The sequence below is a fragment of the Curcuma longa genome, chromosome 3 (genome assembly GCF_044706935.1).
Source record: "Curcuma longa cultivar G26 ecotype Majalengka, Jawa Barat chromosome 3, ITB_CL_G26_1.1, whole genome shotgun sequence".
NCBI lineage: Eukaryota > Viridiplantae > Streptophyta > Magnoliopsida > Zingiberales > Zingiberaceae > Curcuma > Curcuma longa.
This window is the reverse complement of record NC_133863.1, coordinates 15,742,329-15,762,591: the sequence shown is the minus strand read 5'-3', so window position 1 is coordinate 15,762,591 and position 20,263 is coordinate 15,742,329. Positions and strand designations below refer to the sequence as shown.

The 20,263-nt window shown below is 41.7% G+C and overlaps 1 protein-coding gene across 2 annotated transcripts; it reads left to right on the top strand.

Moving 5' to 3' along the window:
- Positions 1-1,293: 1,293 nt before the first annotated feature.
- On the top strand, positions 1,294-11,526 carry LOC141822740 (HVA22-like protein i). Of its 2 annotated transcripts, none has more exons than XM_074710073.1 (7): positions 1,294-1,350; positions 1,460-1,501; positions 1,907-2,005; positions 2,104-2,160; positions 10,858-10,921; positions 11,003-11,215; positions 11,340-11,526. In XM_074710073.1, the coding sequence occupies exons 2-7, from the start codon at positions 1,470-1,472 to the stop codon at positions 11,358-11,360; spliced, it is 486 nt and encodes a 161-aa protein (XP_074566174.1). In that variant the 5' UTR covers positions 1,294-1,350; positions 1,460-1,469; the 3' UTR covers positions 11,361-11,526. The 2 variants fall into 2 exon arrangements, with proteins under 2 accessions (XP_074566174.1, XP_074566175.1); XM_074710074.1 differs by lacking the exon at positions 1,294-1,350 and adding an exon at positions 1,372-1,390.
- Positions 11,527-20,263: the final 8,737 nt, after the last annotated feature.

The window sequence follows — 20,263 nt, the reverse complement described above, 5'->3', positions numbered from 1 at the left end:
TGCAAAAACTCATGTATGCGAAATTTTTGATGATACATTTCCATCGATGATGTATGAATTCAAGTCTTTTAGAGAACTGAAGGAGACAGATTCTGTTAATGAGAACATACTTTTTGGTAAGTTAATTTATTTTTTTATTTCATGATTAATTGATCGAACATTTTATCTTATAGCTTAAATTTTTTTTTGAGATATCATTGACAAAATGGTTGCACGAGAATCGCCTCAAAGTAAAGAATTTGGTGGCTGGCTTACAAAACTTCTTGATTTTATCTTAGAAGATTCGGAGTAAGTATTGTTTTATTATTCTTATAATTTATGGAAAGACTTTGTCAATGACATTATGACATATTACATCTAATATTTTAATATTTTTTAATAATCAATTATTTTACTATTTTCAGGAACAATAAGATATCATATACTTTGTGAGGAGACTTTGTCAATGACATCATGACATACTTGGAAAAAATAGGTGAAGAACCGTTGTTATCGTTCTACAAATGTGTCGAGAAAAAAAAAATTAATTAATTGTTATCATTGTTATTTATATTTTAATTATTTATTCAAACGCTCATACTTACTAATTTTAATTATTAATTATATAAAAAAAATATCCCGTGTATTGCACGGGTGAAATACTAGTAAATCAAAAAACTATAGTTGGTCGCTACGAGGAAGACATTATCTCAGCTTCATCGAGATTCGATTCTTGCTCACTTCAACAAGCATATCCCACACTAACCACCTCAAACAAGTTTGCCAAACACTTGTTCAAAAGTGAAATGGATAATATAATATTTATATTATTGACATGTAGATACATGCAGAGAATTGTTACTCTGATCATCTATTTATACGCTATTAAAATCTCCTATCTAAATCTAATAATTCCCACGGTTCGGTCCGCTCCGATCCTTCTTGAATATTTAAATTTCAAAAAGACGGGTGAAAAAAAACTCATTTTGGCCCATAATTTACTGATCTTTCACTTTAATCATTAAAGTTTAGAATATTATGTTTTACTCTCAATTTTGCATCAAATAAATAAAATATTTTTAGCTTTAATATTATTTCTACTCTAAAAAAACAGTAATTTCCATGATGGCATGTTAGACTCCTAAAAAAAATTATTCTATATATAAATACAGTCCATTGAAAAAAATGGTAAAAGCCATTAATGCTAATTTTTTAATTATATATGTGCTTCACATTTTTTAATAAATAAATACTCACAATTTCCCGAGATATATAAATTATTTACACTTGTTGACCACCAAATCGTTGGTGTTGGCTTTCAATTGCATGAATTAATCTTATAGCAAAACTCCATCTTCTCCCAAATAAAAGGTGCCATCTTTTAGCTTTCAAAATCCCTTATTTTTTTTAGGTTTTATTCTCTTTGAAATGTTTTGAATTGTAGTATTCATATTAATTTTTTCTTTTCTTTTTTTTGCAGATTTATAATCATGATAAGTGCACAAATTTGCAGAGCTTTGATGTGAGTATATATATCCAAGATTTTTTTCCTTCCAAACATGAAGCATAATAATATTATTTTGCGATATAATTATATGAAAGTAGCCTTCATGAAAATCTTCTCTAGTACAATTTCTTTGTTCCTAACAAAAGTAGCCATCATGCAAATCTTCTCGATAGCACAATTTCTTTGTTGCCATAAATTAGCTTGTTCATTTGACCTAAATCAATCAAATTTTGCCTACGATTGTTGTTGGATTTTGATTGAATTGTGTACGATGTTCCATTTATGCAAATTGCACATGAAAGTTTTAGTTTTTTTGTGACTCGATCAGTCGAATCGTTTAACGATATTATTTAGCCGAATAGGCTTCATTTTGGTGATCTTTTTGTTTTTCTCCCTTAATACTGTTAGTCCACTCTACAGACTGGCTCTTGGCTACCTCTATCCTGCCTACAAATGCTTCAAGTCTGTGAAAGGGAACAAGCCAGAAACGGAGCAGCTGCGTTCCTGGTGCCAGTATTGGTCAGTAAACCTCGCTTTCATGCACCAACACATCAAGATAATTAATTCCACTGCGTTTGATCCTATCGATCAATCCACTTGGTTTCTTATATATGCAGGATTTTAGTAGCATTTCTGACAGTTTTAGGAGCATTTACAGATGCATTCTTCTCCTGGTGAGCAAGCAATATTAATGTTGTAGCGATTTTAGTAGCATTTACAGTTTTAGGAATCCCATATATCTGGATCTATTTTTATTTTTGAATGAAAATATCTTAATTTTTTACGATGTTAGAGTAGTTGTGAGTTCCTACACACTTATAACAATTACAATATCATAATTGTTACATGTATGATTATAGCAACTATATATAATTACATAATTATAACAACTATGAACCCAGAGCCAAAGCCATCCCTCTCCGTGGAGGAGAGGGGAACCTTGGCACTACATGTATGATCTAGTCCGAGATCAAGGAGGAGAGAACCATTGAAGGTTGGTGAGGAGTCAAAGATCTTTTGTGATGAACAAGGTCGAATACCAGATTCGTGAGTCCTTTGCAAAACTTGAAGAGAGTTAGGATAGGACTAAGGCGGACCTTGGCGCAGCCACTCCGACAATTAAATTAGTTCCAACAATTGAAATTGGGAGAAGATGAAAAGTAGGAAGAAGTGGTTGGAATTTGGTGTGTGTACTTGCGCCCGCGAGAGTGGGTGTCCTTTTATATTATTTTCCTAATGAAGTGGGCGACACCCATGATCCCTTATCGCCCACATCCTGGTTGAGGGGGTGCCATGCCATCCTATATCTAGATTATTTTGTGCTCGATGCCTTCCTCGTTTTCGCTAAATGTGACCCGTATTCCCCTATGCGTGGAGAACCCAATGTCGAGTGACGAGTTAGTCACGGGCTCTCGGAATAGGGAGGTGGGTTCCAAGTGGCTAAAACTTCAAGTGGCAGAGATCCCTAAGCCCTTTGGAGTCGGGAGTTAGGTTACGAGTAGTTGAAGATCAAAAGTCAGGCATCTAGTTCTGCGTAGCTGAGGATCAAAGGTCAAGTGTCTAGTTTCGAGTGGCAATGTCACCACTATTCTGGATCTGACTCAAACATGGGTCTGATTCAGGTAACACGGGTCTTGGTCATGTCACATTTTTTCATGTCAAGTAACTGACGGTCTCTGCCCCCCTTTCTTTCTTAAGGTCTCTCAATATTTCAACATCCCTCTGCAACAGTTTTCCTTCAATACCTTCCGCCACCTTTGTGGGGTAGTCATCATTTTCAAGTGTATCACATTCCTTTGAAGCGAGCCATCTTCTATTATTTTTTTATCATAAGATGGCGGAAGTCAGAGCCTTCTTTTTCACTACCAGGCTCGACTTCCAATTCCTTGATAATTATCTGACTTTGCATAGATTTTAGAAGACTCGGTACTTCTATATCTAACTGCCTAAACCATTTGACTTGTGATTGCTTGGCAAACAGAGTTGCCTCCTCAACCGGTTTTGAGTAGGTTTAAAGAGGACCCCATCTATCTCAAGGCAGCCAACACCTTGGAGGTCTTCACTTCGATATCGAGCATCTTCTTGATGAAGGCCTGCTATTCCACTTTGGGTTGAGTAGGGCAGGAGCTTGGCCTACCCTTGGGTAAGGAAAATTATTGGTGACTTCTTTTGGAATCTCTGATGATTGTTTGTTTTCTTTCAAGCATAAGCGCTAATGAGGGCCTCACTGAACAAGCAGTTGATGAAGTGGTTGATGGCTCAATTGACTCCACCCCTGACCAAGCGGCCCTAGACCAGACGGCTCTAGTTGATCCTCAACCTCCCTCCCGAGATGTTCTCATTGGGTGAGTCATAAGAGAAACTACAACCTCACAAATCCAGTCGAAAATAGAAGCAACCAATGGCACCGACTGACGCTTGAGGGTCGTTACACTCGAGTCCGAGTGAAGGCACTTTGTGTTGGGATCGTCCCAGTGCAATGTGCGTGTTTACACGTTTCGCAAACGTGCACAGCGAAATAAACAAATAATTAACAGTAATTATCACAACATACGCATGCATAAACATGAAATAACAGAGTACAAGACATGACAGAAATTAAAATTTTATAGAATAACAAATTATTCAACGTGTACCTTATTGATGACGTTGAGCGAAGTTGCCATCAATCAAATGTCCTTGTCGAAGTCCCGCCTCTACTGGTGATCCACGCCAAGCTCTAGTCAGGATGGCTTCCGAAGCCATAAGTCGCGTTATCTTCTTCGGTACTAGCCGATGATCGATAACAATAGATTCGAGAGAAAAATCTCATTTCAGAAAACATATAACAATATTTGTCGCGATCATTTTTCAGGATTTTCTAACTATCATCGAAAATCATATTTCCAGTGTAGTTTTCAATCTCAACCTTTGACTGCCGATAAAGATAAACAATCGGAACCTTTCCAATGTTGATGGAACAATTTTCGAAAACTTCACAAGCTTCTGTTGTCGAACTCTGATAGTCAACCCAACAACCAACCACAAGCAACCAGTGAGATGCCTTCTCCGGTGACCGGATATTGTTTCCGATTGCAATGAGTACTCCGGTGATCGACGAGCGCGGTCAACAGCAAGATCCACGACCAGTAACATCTCTTGTTCGTGGTCAACAATATTCGATGGTTTCATAAACCTCCGACGGTGATTCAGGCTCTCGGCCATGCACGGGAGAAGCTGATCTGTCGACATCCAATGTCAGTCGGCCAGTACTTGGGAGGGATACTGCTTCAAAAGTCGTTCGGGATCTCTGTGTTCGGGAGAAACAGAACACAGCCGATCGGGAAGGGAAAATCTGACAGTGGCTTCCAACGCTGGCAGATCCGCAACTGGTGGAGCAAAGATGGTCGACCAACGAAGCAGAAGCGGGTGACCGCCGGAGCAAGGATCACGACCAGGGAGGTAAACCGCTGAGGCGCGCGACCGCCAGCAGGGAGAAAGTGCGCTCACGACCACTGATAGGGAGGAAGACACGCTGAGGCGGCGGCGCAATTTTCCTCGAGCAGAAACCCTGTTCCACTCCTCTGTTGTGTCGCGCGATTGGGGTTCTTTCATCAGTAAACACCGCGAGGAAGAGGGAAGGCGGTCAGGATTCCTTAGGGTTTTGCAGCTTATTGCTTCTCCGGACGGACGGCCAGCAAAGCGAACGATGAGCAGCATCACGCCGCGTGGAAGAAGTAGGAACAGGGGAAAAATCACTGATGACACTTTCTCCTTCGTTGATGACACTTTCTCCTTTGATTAGTATGAACATGAATTAGTCCCCGGGGCAATGGTGCAACGGTAGGATATCCGGATTGTGACCCAGGGACCTGCAATTCGATCCCCAGCTACGGCGTATTTGTAAATTTTTCTCCAAATGGGGAACGCAATCAAAGGATGCTGGGCATCTGGATTGGCCGCCGTATGCGCTTCTCGATTTACCCTGGTGGTCGGTGAGAAACTTCTGTGGAACCGACCGTGTGGAGCAGTCCAAGGTGGCGGATTCCATTTTTTGTAAGAACATGAATTAGAAATTTTTTATCCATACAATGCAAAATAAAAATGCTAATTTTTTTCTAGTTCCCCCTCTTCCCCTTTTCCAACTCCCCCCTTCTCTCTCTTGTTGAGATTGGGAAAGAGAAATCGCACCTAACGCTATCACGCTGATCTGATTGGTGCTACTATGTTCCTTGCTTGATTAAATTCAAATGTTAATTCATTTGTCCGTATTGTGTCCTATCGAAATAGAGGATTTTATTATTTTTGAGCAATAACGAGTTAGATTCCTCTATCATTTTGCTTCCTTGATAGACATTAAGTTTTGCTTTTATTTAATGTATTTAGGGGGCGTTTGGTATACATTCGGTAATGGGAATGAGTATTATTCCTATTGAGGGGTTAATGACAATGGAAATGATTACCAGATTTTTGGTGCTTGGTATAGATATTGGAATGGGAATGAGAATCAGTCCAACGAGTTCGCCATCGATGCTGTTGTACTTGAAGTCGTCGAGCACAGTGACGCGACCGTCGTGGGAGGAGAGGAGGCGGAGGTGGAGGGGATGGGCGAGGAGAAGCAGGTCACCTCATCCCTTTTTCTCCCACCTGCACTCCACAGAGAAGGGCCAGGCGAAGAGGCTTCGTCGGAGATCGAATAGCAGGCGCTGAATCGATCGAGGACTGGCTCATAGGCGGGATCAAGGAGAGCTGCGAGGCGCACGACGCCGGCGAAGCCCGGGACGAAGAGCAGCGAGTTGCCCATTCATAAATTTTTTGATTCCCCCTTTGTCTCTATCATTTACAACTGTTCGGATTTAGGTGATGAAGAATATGGTTTGTTTTCTACTTTTGTTCTATGCCTAAAAATGCTTATTTAGTTCTTGATAAATGATATTGGCTGGTTTAATTTGGTCTCACTGTGGTCGTATTTTGTAGTTTTGTCAATTTTTTACGTGTAAATGATAAAATTTTTAAACCAACCATTGTCAGTCCCAAGTTCGAATAAAAAAGAGTGAGAAAATTTTTTTTTAAACAATGTCAAAGGCCTTGTTTTTGCTTAGGGCCTCAAATAGGCTTGAGTCAGCCCGGCTCGAGGGATTTTCTGGAGTACCACTTCCTAAAACTTGACCTTTAACTTTTTGAAAGACTTAGTGTACAAGCGGAGTTGCTTATTCTTGACCTCAAAGTTACCTTTTAACTATTAGGTGGCCAGTTGTGAGTCTGAGTAAATGATGAGTCAGCATAGCTTCAACTTGTTTGGCTGCCCAAAGGTCGGTCAATAGCGCCTTGTACTTGACTTCATTATTGGAGGTCCAAAAATAAAATTGGATGATTAATTGAAGCACGTCCCATCGAGGGGAGGTCAACAACACTCCAACCCCACTACCTTGCTTTGTTGAGGAACCATCCGTGAAGACCTTTCAAGTTTCTTCAAAATCCCTCCCTGGCGTCTCTGTAAGGAAGTCAACCAAGGTTTGAACTTTAATGGTGATTTGAGGTTAATATTGGATGTCCTACTCACTCAGCTTGGTGGTCCACTTGATTAATCTCCCCAAGGCCTTTACATTAGTCGAGATCTAACACAAGGTCCTATTGGTGAGCACGGTGATCAGATGCGAAAGGAAGTAGGGTCTCTTGAAGGAAGTAGTTCCTTCAATAGATGGGTGGTGAAGTAGACCGGATATTGTATGCCCTTCTCCTGTTGGACAAGGACTGACCCTACCACCCAATCGATGGTCAACAAATATAGCCAAAGTCTTTCTCCTATGATAAGTTTAGAAAGAGTTGGATAGCTAGTTAGGTACTTTTTAAAATCTACGAAAGCTTCCTCATATTTCTCGTCCCACGTGAACTGAGTCGACTTCTGAAGCACTTTAAAGAATGACAAGCTTCTGTTTGCGGACTAGGAGATGAAATGGGATAGAGCGGTGACTTGATCGACCAACCACTGGACTTCTCGAAGATTTTGTGGGGACGAAGGCTTGCATCTTCTCGAGGTTGGCCTCTATGCCCCTCTCGGTCACTATGTAGCCTACGAAGTATCATCATTTGACATTGAACATGCACTTATCGAGTTCAACTTGAGGTTGAATCTCCGTAGTGTGTCGTAAGTCTCCTCGATGTCTTCAATCAGATTTTCAGCTCAAGCTGACTTGATCAGGATGTCATCCACGTACACTTCCATATTTCTTCCTATCTGACTTCTGAAGACTCGATGTATCAGTTGTTGGTAAGTGGCACTTGCGTTCTTCAACCCAAAGAATATGATATATAGTATAACAAAAGGTGCTATTAGAGGTGATTAGACTGACATTTTCTTAGTCTTCAGTCACCAAGGGGATCTCATGGTAGCCTTGGTAAGCGTCGAGCATGTAGATGTATTCATAGCCCAAGGTCGAGTCCACCAATTGATCAATACAGGGGAGCGGATAGCAATTTTTTTAGCAAACTTTGTTTAGGTCATGAAAATCCATGCAAACTCGTCATTTGGCTCCTGACTTGGGAATGAGTGCTACATTCTCAAGCCAAGTCAGGAATTGCACCTCCCAAATGTGCTTGGCTTCTCGTAGCTTAGTAATCTCCACCTGAATTAGTTTATCTTGATCAGGCCCAAAGTGCCAATGTTTTGTCTGGCTGGCTGAGTACCCGGAACGATGTTAAGGTGATGCTTCATCACCTCAAGGGATATGCCTATTATTTCCTTTGTTGACCAAGCAAACATGTCTCTATTATGGGATAGGATTAGCTCAATACAATTTGTATCTCCTCTTGTTTCCCATACACCTCGTGAAGGGGTTGCACGTCAACTCTCTTAGTCTTTCGTGCCTTCCAAGAGTCAGCTAGAACCATTTCGACATAACACTTTCTAGAGGTTGTCTGGTTCCCTCTGACTTCGCCGACTAAGTTGCCAATTGAAAACTTTATTTTTTTGATGGATGGTAAAGACGACAACATGGAAGGCACTCAGAGCGAGCATCCCCAAGATGGCGTTATAAGAGGACACAACGTCGACTACTATAAAGATAGTGTTCCGAGTGTGGTGTAGGGGCTCCACTCCCAGGGATAGAGGAGGTTGATTTGTCTAAGTAGTCGCATTTCATGCTCGGTGAATCTGAATAAAGCGGTGGGCATTGGTTGAAGCTCATATTTATCAATCTACATTTGGTCAAAGGCGTCTTTGAATAATACATTGACCGAACTCCCTGTATCGACGAATACTCTTGCCACATCGTAGTTGGCTATGCTTGCTTGGACCACCAATGTATCATCGTGAGGGGTGGCTACTCCTTCCAAATCTCTTGGTCCGAATCTGATGGATGGATCGTCTTCGCTATCTCTTCCCTTGCTGCACCCATAACACTCGAGTCTTCACCTATGAGCCTTCTTTGCTTTGTTTGAATCCCGTCTGTTATGCCCCCAGAGATCATATAATCATACCCTGATGAGGGGTGTTATCTCTAGGAGCTTTTAGTTGAGGATTATGATGGCGCCGAGTCAGTTCCGATAACCTTAGTGAATGATCAGCTTCCTGGCACCTCAATCGCCCCATCAAGTTCTCTCATCGAGGATGCTTAGTAGGAGAACGCCGACAAGGAGAACAACGGGGCGAATGGGTGGTGACCCTCTCCCTAGTTGACTTCACTAAGCAAGTCACCAAACCTCCTTCGCAAGGTGGTTGCATTCACAGATGGAATGGTCGTATACTTGATGAAAGGTGCAAAATTGGGCCTCCTTCTCAAGGGGCAGTGGGGTTGATTCCGAGGAAGTATTCAAGACCTCGACCAGTGCTTGTACTTTATCTCCCCTATGGGCGGGGACATAGTTAAGGATGGGGTTTGACCCTTGCTTTTGGGGGTTGGATTCAAAGAGTTCTTATCTTACAGAGTGGCGTCGGATGCTAGCTGATGGGGTTCCCCTTTTCAGGTAGATTAGACTTCCTCTGCATTAACATATTTCTCGACTCGCCTGAGAAGGTCGTCAAAGTTTATCAATGACTTCTTCACCAAGTATCGGGAGAGGTCTCTATTTGTTAATTCTTGAGAGAAGGTGCTTCTCAAGACCTCGGAGGTGGCTGAGGGGATATTGAGAGCAACTCGGTTGAATTGCTGAATATATTCTCTGAGTGTTTCCTGAGTCATCTACTTCATAGTGGAGAGGTTGAGTGGTGTCTTGTGGTACCGCTTGCTCTCGTGAAGTATTGTAGGAAAGAAAAGATGGAGCCAGGTGTTAGCCGATTAAATCATCTCTATGCCGATCCCAAGAGGGTGGTAAGAAAGACTCGGCATTTGACACAATCAGTGTACTAGTGTAAAAGGGAAGCATTCTCAAACGGTATAAATGGTCTTTCAGATATGAGGACCCTACAATTCTTCCTCAAGGATATCCCAGAAGAAGGGCATGTCATGTGCATTATTTTCTTCGACTAGCAAAGGTGTCTTCCCTTGTTGAAGTCTTTGACCAGCAGCTTGAAAACTTAGGATTCTCAAGATTGTTCTTCCTGGATCGACGTCTTGCCGAGCATTTGTAGGGATCAAGAACGCGGCACGTGGGGCTACAGGTACTCACGCCGACACCGTAGGTAACTCCAGAGGTACTGACGATATCAGGGCAGGAGTCAATGGCGACAAAGTGTGCCTTTGCAGTATTCCCTCCACCGTGGCCGCCATGACTAGATTGAATTCTTCTTTCATCATAATGATAGTCTCATCGTGATCCCTCTCGCTAGTAGAGTCTAGTGGCAAATACTCCTGAGGTCTTTGGAGTCAGGAGTCAGGTCAAACACTAGATTCGCAAGTCCTTTGCAAAACTTGAAGAGAGTTGGGAGAAGATGAAAAGTAGAAAGAAGTGGTTGGATTAGGTGTGTGTGTATCTACGCCTATGGGAGGACGTCCGGCACCCACGCATCACTCATGATAATCCTGTAGTGCTGAGGATCGATTGCTGAATTAGTCGTAGGCTCTTGGAATCGAGAAGCGTGTTCCGTGTGGTTGAGACTTCTAGTGACAGATACTCCTAAGATCTTTGGAGTCAAGAGTGGAGGTCATGTAATCCAGTTCCGAGTGGCAATGTCACCGCTATTCCAGATCTAACTTGGACACGGGTCTAATTCAGATCGCACGGGCCCTAGTTCTACCTTGACCGAGTGGAGCTTTGTGGGATTTTTGACTTACAACTCAGCTTGACTTTTGACTTTAATCTGACCACATGGATTGATCTCGACTATTCCCCGCATCAATGTAATTGATACAATATAATATTGGCCAGTGTTGCTAGTTAAGGGACTAGGAATTTAAGGGATAAAAAGGCATTTGCACGTACATTTAACTAAACTTTCAGATTTCTTTATGAAGGTTTCCATTTTACCATGAAGCAAAGCTGTCTGCCTTTCTCTATCTGTGGTATCCCCAAACAAAGGTATGAAATTTTCCATTTCAGGTCTACTCCACGCTGAAACTTAGTCCCAGAGTTTGTAAATGATCTAAACTATCATTCCAGGGAGCAACATTCATTTACAAGGCCTATGTCGGACCTTTCCTCACCGAGCACGAATCCGAGATCGATCGAGCTTTGTTTGAGTCAAGAGCAAAGGCTGTCGATGCTGCATTGTCGGCTCAGAAGACGGTTGCCAGCTACTTGCAGACTATTGTTACACAGACCGCGAAGTATGCTACCACAATGGTGCCACCACAACACATGAGTTCTAACCAGGTAAAAAGTTAACAACAACAACAACAATAACAATTTTTCTTTTAAGTCTCTTTAACTAACACTTATTGGGACGGAGAAATTGAAGAAAAATTAGTTCTAATGCGTATTATTATCCTTGGTTCAGGATCGAAATGCGAATAACTAACATTCCTTGGGATGGAGAAAATACACTTATGTTAGGAAAGAAGAAGACGATATGAATGGGAAAATATTTATTGCAACTATATTTGTTTATCATTGTTGTTGTAAAAACAATTGAATGATAATCCCAACGAATGTAATCGAAATATTCAAATGATAAATTTATAATAATGGAGCAAAATTAGAATCTCATATCATGTCTCATCCATTTGCAACCGTGTATAGTATGGAAAAAAAATTAATTCATAAATTTAAAATTTCACTATCAATATATTATAATCTTATTATATATATATATATATATTTATATATATTTCACGTCGTATAAAATTTGTTTTCCAGGTAAAAAATTTAATAATAAATATGTCTTGAAGAGAGAGATTTAGAAATGGATGCGAATGGATCCTGTAGTGAATCCGTTGCACTTGGGGCACACCTGGGCTGCGGCGCCGGCGGCGGCGCACCCGGTGCAGAGGCAGAGGTGGTAGCAGGGGACCGCCGCCACCGCTGCCATTCCCTTCCGGCACACGGCGCAGCACGCCCACGGCGGCACAGCAAACGCGGCGCCGGCGACGTCGTGGTGCGCGGACGACGCCGCGTCGTCGGTGTTCTCCCCGGCGCCCTCCCTAGGTGCCGCCGCCATCAGGCGGTCGACCTGCGAACGGAGCTCGACGGCGCACTGCTCCGCCAGCACCGCACGCGACTGCGCCGCTGCGGCCTTGTACTTCCACGCCACGAGCTCGGCGCGGGCCCTGGCGAGGAAGTCCTGGGCCTCCACGAACTGCCTCGTGGCAATCTCCGCCTCCTTTTCTTTCTCCTGGATCCTCCGCGCCGCCGACGTCTCCGCCGCGCAAAGCAGAGTGCGCGTGTGCCGCTGCCACTTGTCCACCAACGTTCGCCGGAGCTGCTCGTCCTGAGCACGGAGGTAACCTTCGACTTCGCCTTGGTAATGCTGGGTGAGATGCGAGACATCCTCCAACGCACGGAGACACGGAGGCGTCGGCGTCGCCGGAGTACTACTATTGCCGGCGGCGAAGTCAAACAAACTCTTCTGCTTGTGGCTCATCAAGTACTGAGCGCCAGGCGCTGCAGGCGAAACCGAAGACGGAATATCCACATTGACGCCTGCAAACCCCGTCGGAGGCGACGGCGACTGCAACAGTACTGCACGCAGAAGACCCAAATTGGAACTCGTAAACGCCGGTACCGGCGCCGGCGTTGCTGCACCAATGGCCGGCAACAGAGTCGCCGCCTTCTTTCCCCCGCTGCGCTTCCGGCGATTGCTCCCACTGCCTGCGATCGGAAAACAAAGTCGATCGAACCATAATAAATGAGAAATCAAAGAAGGAAACATAAAAGATCGCCATCACGCACCTTTAAAGATGTTTCTATCCGGCGTCGCCATAACCGGCGGGGGTTGACCATCGGCGGCGAGCCTTCCGGAAGCCTTCTGATCGTTTGGCGATTGCTGCAACTGCTGGCGATCCATCGAGAGAGATCGACCGAAAGAGAAAATGAACAAGCGAATAATAAATTGGAGTTGTCTCGCGGAACGAAAAGGCAGAGTGATAAATAGCGGCGGAGGGTCGCCATGGGGCGCGCGCTTAAAGGGCCGCGCCGCTTTGTGCGTGGTGGCTTGGCGCTGCCTGCTCACATTTAAGGCAATTTTCATTTTACGCGTTTTGGCCCCTGTATTTCACTTTTATTATTTTATTTTTTCCTATGCTTTCGTAAGCTAAAAAAAGTAAAAGAAAATAAAACACATATATGCATTGGAGCCCATGTAATTTCAATCTTTCGTATCAGGGGTTGAACCTGCACATGAACCGTGGTCGTGGTCTTAGCGTGCATCGGCGGTACCAGTACGAGTCTGTCCAAGTTTTTTTAATAAAATAAATAAATAATAAGGAAAAATCAATATATATTTATTTTAAATTTTTTTTGTGGGTTTTATTTTAATGTACAAATTTACTCTCTCTTTTTTGTCAAGTATAATTCAAATTAGATCAAGACATCTCTTCTAAAAAAGGTAGAATATGTCATCTCACGGTGAGAAAGTAAATTGAAATTTATAGATTGGGGTCGATAGTAGGTTATGCTCTTCTCATGTCTATGTTGTGTTTGACATGACAACCGTTAAGAGTGGGTTGCAGTTGCAACTGGAGTGTACGTAGTTGCCTGCAATGTCAACTTCCCACGATCCTCTTGCTCTATTGAAGAGAGTCCAAGTGCAAAGAGAGAAATCTATGATTTTTTTTTTTAAAGAGAAGAACATTCAACTTGAGGGATTTGATTAGTGAATACTGTAAAAGGTTGTTCGCTCGTAATCATCTTTTTGATGACAAACATAAGGATGAATAAGACACTGAAGAGGAGGCAATTACAGTATCAAGAGCACACTGTTAATCTGTTACAGTATCTCAAGAGCACACTGTTAAATAAATCAATATGTTAGTTTATGTTTGTTAACCAGTTTTTTTTTTATTAATGTACGTAACAACATGCTCTTGATGCTTGCAGTAGGACATCCATGGTGCCGCGGTAAAACATCCGGGTTGTCACCCAGGCATCCGCGGTTCGATCCCCAACTACGGCGTATTTGCAGAAATTTTCCTTCAAATGGGGATCGCAATCAAAGGATGCTGAGCATCTGGATTGGCCACTGCGTGCGCTTCCCGATTTACCCAGGTGGCCGGTAGGAAACTTCCATGGGACCGGGCCGGTCACTCTTAGGGATTGAGTCAATGCGACTGATTGGGATTATCATTTTTTTTAACAGTGCAAATGAGCCCTTGCGGTATAGTTGAGTTGGTTACGACGGAGCAGAATTGCTAAAGTGGACAAGGATCAAATCTCGGTGAACTCGAGGTAATGCCCTCCTCCGTCATAGTCAACTGTAGTTTCTCGATTTACCTCCGATGGTCATGGAGCCGACCATATATATAAGATCGTTAGGATAATGGATTCCACCTTTTGCTGAACTTAGAACAGTGCAAATGACATTTTCCTAAGTAATATCAATTTTTAAACACACACCATGCACCATGAGCAGGGCGTCGGATTTAGGATACTAGTCTCCAAACGTGTTGTCTAAATATGCGATGAGTTTGCACGCCATGGACAAGACATGTCATGAGGTGGTGTGAGGTTTCTCGATTTACCTCCTTACATATGGTCGTGGGATCAATCGTGTAAAGTCGTTGAAGTGACATATTTCACTTTTTTTTTTTTTTAAGAAGACTATTGATAAGATTCAATATATATGTGCATCGTGCATGTGAACATACGACATGTGAGTGCATGTTTGTCATGAGTCATCGATTTAGATTAATTTTTTATTTTTCAGTATCTTCAAAAAATTTCTAAATTGTTTAGGTATTTCACATTGAATTTTCTTTGTGAAAATCAAATTTAAAATAAGGGAAATGTCTATTGATTGCTTGTGTGTTCTTAATAGGTTAGTTCTATATTTATTTTGAATTGAATTGAATTAGTTTTGTTATTGGTTTATCGATTTTGTAATAACTTTATTTATTTCAATTTCAAATAGCATGGACTATATATATATTATGACTCGTCGTAATGTGCAATAAAATAAGCTATGGGAGACTATTCAAAAGATAGTATACAACCTTGCTTATGGAGTCAGATGACACATTAGGAGACTCAATAACTTATTTTAAAAACTCAAGGAGTAGGATTTTTCTATCTTAGACAATTATCGAATTTGAGCTTTGATTCGATCATTGTCGAAACATCTTGACGAAATAGCACATCACATATGAGGGTGCTATGAGAGGCGCATCACATATGTAGAGTTGATTCTAAAGCTACTTTGTCTTATAGACCATCTAGATGGAGTTGCACCACCTCCTTGAGAAGATCCCAATGAGATTGAGGAGAATCCAAATGAAGATTCTATAGGGAGTTCTAATGTCAGCCTGCCTGAGTTCGATGCCCCAGTTGAGCCTGAAAAGATAGAGATTTTATTAGTTATTACTGTACTAGCTAGTGTCTGTGTTAGTGGGAGTAGTAATGATCTATCTATTTTTGTAAAGTTGTTTTATGTTATTATCATTATGTATGCATTGTTTCTAAACTTCGTACTTTATTTCTTTTAAATGTACAACTTGATTAAATGTTATATACTAATAACATATTTATTATAAATGATTTGTTCATTTACTATAAATTTGATGGGTGGTATATAATATGATTGGACAATGTTGGTTAGATTTGATTATACGAATGATGAGTGAAAACCTAATTACTACTTAATTTTATAAACCAAATTAGATTAACATTGAATTAATCATGAATTGTATGCATACATTACAGATTACACTGAATTGCTAAATAATAAATTTATTTATACTAGATTATGGATACTAACCATACATAGCTGAACTAAATAGAGAAAAGAAATTAAATAGAGATAATTACAAAATATGATACCTCAAGATGCAATACAATACGTACTTGAGGAATAAGAAGTTCTTAATGTTGTCAATTAGGTCATGAAAAAACATATTGATGGTCCTACTATTAGATTTGAGAGGTGTCTTAAGGCAATCGCCTTACGATTATACTATTTATTGGATAAATAGCAATTCATTATTTGAGTACGCATTTTATGTGTTTGATTGGATCTTAAACTCAAATATTGAATGCCCGCAATACGATTCATAGCATGAGAGAATTTGTGATTGGATCACAACTCATGAGCATCTCTACATGTGTAATTATGAATGTATTGAAATTATTCCTAGTCGAGGAATTGATGAGCATGGATGTCATCGATTCTGTCGAGACTAACACGTTTAGACTCCTTGGTTAACCAAGCAACCGATCTCACTGCTAGAGATATTGGATGTTGAGAGTTAAACGTGGATGCTAGTTAAAGGTAACTAGTTCATTGGAGTGACTTACTTTGAAACTTCATATGGTTCGATATATATGTCAATGAAGATCTCAGTGCAGCTTAAGTGCGAGTTTCTTTTGTCTTGCGGTATTCAAGTCACCTTGGTCACGGAAGCTTATACTTTGACATCTTAAGCAAGCATCTCCAAGGAGATGTGGACCCAAGATGATTGGGTATAAGTCGAAGTGTCCAAAGGTGTTTGAATAGCCCACAGAGGATTCACCGCTCCTTGGAAAAGGAGACGTATACCTTGCGATCGCTTGTCAAAATTGTTACTAAACATCTTTGGCCAAAGTATTACATGTCAAGAGTACGACATTCTTGAATACGTATACAAGTAACTTGAATCCTCAAGACAAAAAAGTAGTTTGGGCTAAGTGTGACGTAGTTAGCCTAGTGGGAACTGACACATACACCATGTCTTGAATCAAGCGGGTATAAGACAGTGAAAGGAACCAGACACGTTTAACTGTAGTTGTTGAAGGGTTTAGAATTGTTCTGTAATCAATCGTTGATTTTCTGATTAATTGGGGATCATGATGTACTACTAGGTGTCACTCATAATTGTTTCATAATTAATAGTTAATTACGGACGACCAACATAGCCGGGAACCTATTGGGTCCAATGCACAATAAGTTCTCCGAATGACTTAAAATGAGTTTGAGAATTGAATTCTCAGAATAAGAGAAATAAAGTCTAGTTGAATCGGACAAAGAACAATATGATGGAACTCAGCTTACGAAGACGAAATGAACGAAATTGATTTCGTTCAAATCAGAGGTCGTTTGGTTAGTGTACCAAATGATTTAATTTTGAATCAAATTGAACCAACTTAGTTTGGTTCATGATGGAAAAGGTTTTGGCAGAACGGATGTAATGAGAAGCTTCGTCTTATAAAGACGAAGTGAACAAAACTGGTTTGAGTCAAATCGGAGTTCGTTTGGTTAGTGAACCAAGCGAACCAAAATAAATCTGATTTGCTACAGTATAGATCTGAATCGAACCTGGTCTAAACCCAAACCCTAATCAATCTGAACCGGTTCAACAGGGTTTTTAGGTTTTTATTGTTTTTGTGGGTTTTCGATTGCAGCATAAAAACCACTGTAGCTTCTCATTATAATACAACAATCGCGATTTCATCCTTGGTTGATCATCTTCTCAAGCCGCGCGGCCGCGACTCTTCCTCCCGCCACCCCCCTCCCTCCCTCTCCTCTTCGTACGATCGCCGCCTTGAAGCCCTAATTTGAAGGAGCGATCGGCGGTCAGTCCCTGGGCTTCGCACGACCGCCACCTCTTTTCTCTGCCCGCCACGCCGGAGAAGCAGGGCAGTCGAACCCTAGGCGGAGAGCAAAGACAAGGGCGCTTCATCCCCTATTTTGCTCTGTTCCCGCTGCGCCAAAGGGAGGAAGCCTGAGCCGATGCTTTCTTCCTCGCGATCGTCACCTCTGCCTGGTGGTTGCCGCGACGCCGCCTCCTTCCTCGCGATCCTTTGCCAACTATATCGTTGGTCAAGGGAGAAGGAAGCCTGATTCCAAGTGCCGGTTCTTGTTTCTTCCCAAGCTCAGCTTCCCGGAGTTTGCCTCCACCGACACTGCTTCTTGCTGCCGGGAGGTGTTCTGTTTGGCCATGTAGAAGAAAAGGAGGAGAGATGTGGAGTCTTGTTGGCTGTGTAAAGAGGGAGTGTTTGTATCAGGGTTTTGGACGTCGGAATTCGTTGTCTATGGGTGGTTCATATCCAATCTGAATTGCGAACCACTGATCCATGTCGGTCTTCAGATAGACCTCCATCCTTCTCTTCCAATAGGGAAAGTCTTTCCCATTGAAAAGAGGAGGACGAGCGGTGCTATAGCCTTCATCTTGGGCCATTTAGATCCTGCACACACGAAAAAAATAGACACAAGTTCCAAGACTGGGTCTTGGATTAGCAGTGCGGGAAGAGGTATAATAGAGAAAAAATGACTCGAATGGTGTTGCACCAGATTCGAGTAAAACCAACGAACGAACAAAAAAAAAGTAATCTAAACTCAGGCACGACTCGAATGGTGTTGCACCAGATTCGAGTAAAACCAACGAACGAACGAAGAAGAAAAAAAAATCTAAACTCAGGCACCAATGCCTAATTTAGATTGTGAAAAAAAATACGAAACACGAAAAAAATATGGATCTCCCCCGGCTCTTACGGTGGTTGCACCGATTCAGAGCAAACCTGCTCTGATACCACTTGTAGGATCGAGTGCACGTGAGAGGGGGGGTGAATCACGTGCTTTTAAAAAAAATTCGTTCGTTTAAAATCAGAGTTAGAAAATTTATGCTTTGAAAAGCGTGCAGTGGAAAATAAATACGAAGCGTACGAAAGACACAAGTAATTTTTTTACTTCGTTCAAAGCCGTCGACGACTCCTACTCGAAGGCCCAGGTCCCTTGGACCTTTCCTGTGGGCAATTCACTATAATCCTCGACCGACAAAAATCCCCGGTTGAGAGATTCGAATACAAAGACTTGGAAGTGTGACAACCCCACACTTCCAAAAATTAAGTGCAGAAAAATAAATATCTTCGTTACCCAATAGTAGAAAAATCTGAGCGAATTCAGATTTTGGGGATGATCTTCCGGCAGTAATTGGAGGTGGTCGTGTCGAAGCTCGGGCTGCCGCAGAAGAAGGACGTTGGTTCAAAGTTGTGCAATTCATGCACTGACCAAGGCTTTATATAGAAATGATTGAGTTATCTAGATCTGCAAATGTTTAAAAAAACATAAAACTTGATCCACTTCTTACAGTTTATCTTATCCAGGATTAAAGAATAATTCAAATTATATTTATTTTATCCTCCTTAAATATTTATTATAAATAGAAATAATTTTATCATTTAATAAAATTTCATATTAGTAGAATAAATAATAATGAAGATTAATTTTACAGAGTTCACATGCAAATTTAATTTTATTCATATACCAAATAAATCCTAGAGTTAGTATAATTATAAAATATCTTAAAATACAGAATATTTAAAATTAATTAGATCCTGTCAATCCAGACCAGGATCTAACCAGGACTCAACTTAGATCACCCAAGTGGGTCTAAGTTGGACTGCGCCTAAAGTCCAAAATTGGACTCGTCCTCACTGGTTCGCTCCTCCAGTGACTTACCTCACTTACCTCGTGCAGCTCTACTTGACTTCTTTACCCACCAGGACTTCCTGCCAAGGCTCAACCACCCTGGTCTTTCTGCCAAGTCTCAACCAACTTGGTCTTCGGCCAGTTGTCAAGCTCCGCGGACCCAACTGGACTTCCTGCCAGGGCTCAACCACCCTAACTTCAGCCTGGTGTCTGGTTCTAAGTCTTTCGACCCTGCACACTTAGTAAAGAGGTTAAACCCACAACAAACCTAACTTTAACTTATTTGTCATTCATCAAAACTTGAGTTTGACCGTTAGTGCAAACTGCACCAACAGGTTGGGCAAACCTAATCTGGAGGATTAGGTGGAAAGATCTAGTTTGGAGCATTAGGCAGGAAGACTTGGCAGATCAAGTGCACGAGATGGAAGACTAGGTAGGTTTAGAGGATTGTATGTCTAGCAGTGGAAATCCTGGGGGGCCAAGAATCGAGGCTAAGTAAAAATTTAATAAGTTTGGAGGACTTAGTTGGCACAGGGGTAAATTCTCCTTAGTGGAGTGGGTGAGGATGCATTCCCGGTAAGGAGAACTATAGGCATTGGCCTGACCTAGGGTTTCATTAAAAATCTGAAGTCAAGACCAAAATAGTTTGTTAAAACTATTTCTTTCCTATTATTTTTATGTTTTGCACTAACTTATGATGCAAAAAAAAGAGGGGCTAGAATTTTGTGTTCCAAGCGCCCTTATCTGGATCTAGGCAGCCGGACTTCCAGGCGCTCGAATTGGTTTGAGGCGACCAGATGTCAACGAAATGGGGCCAACGAGGCGGTGAGGTGGCAAAGTCCTAGTGGTCGGGACACCTCAGCCTCTAG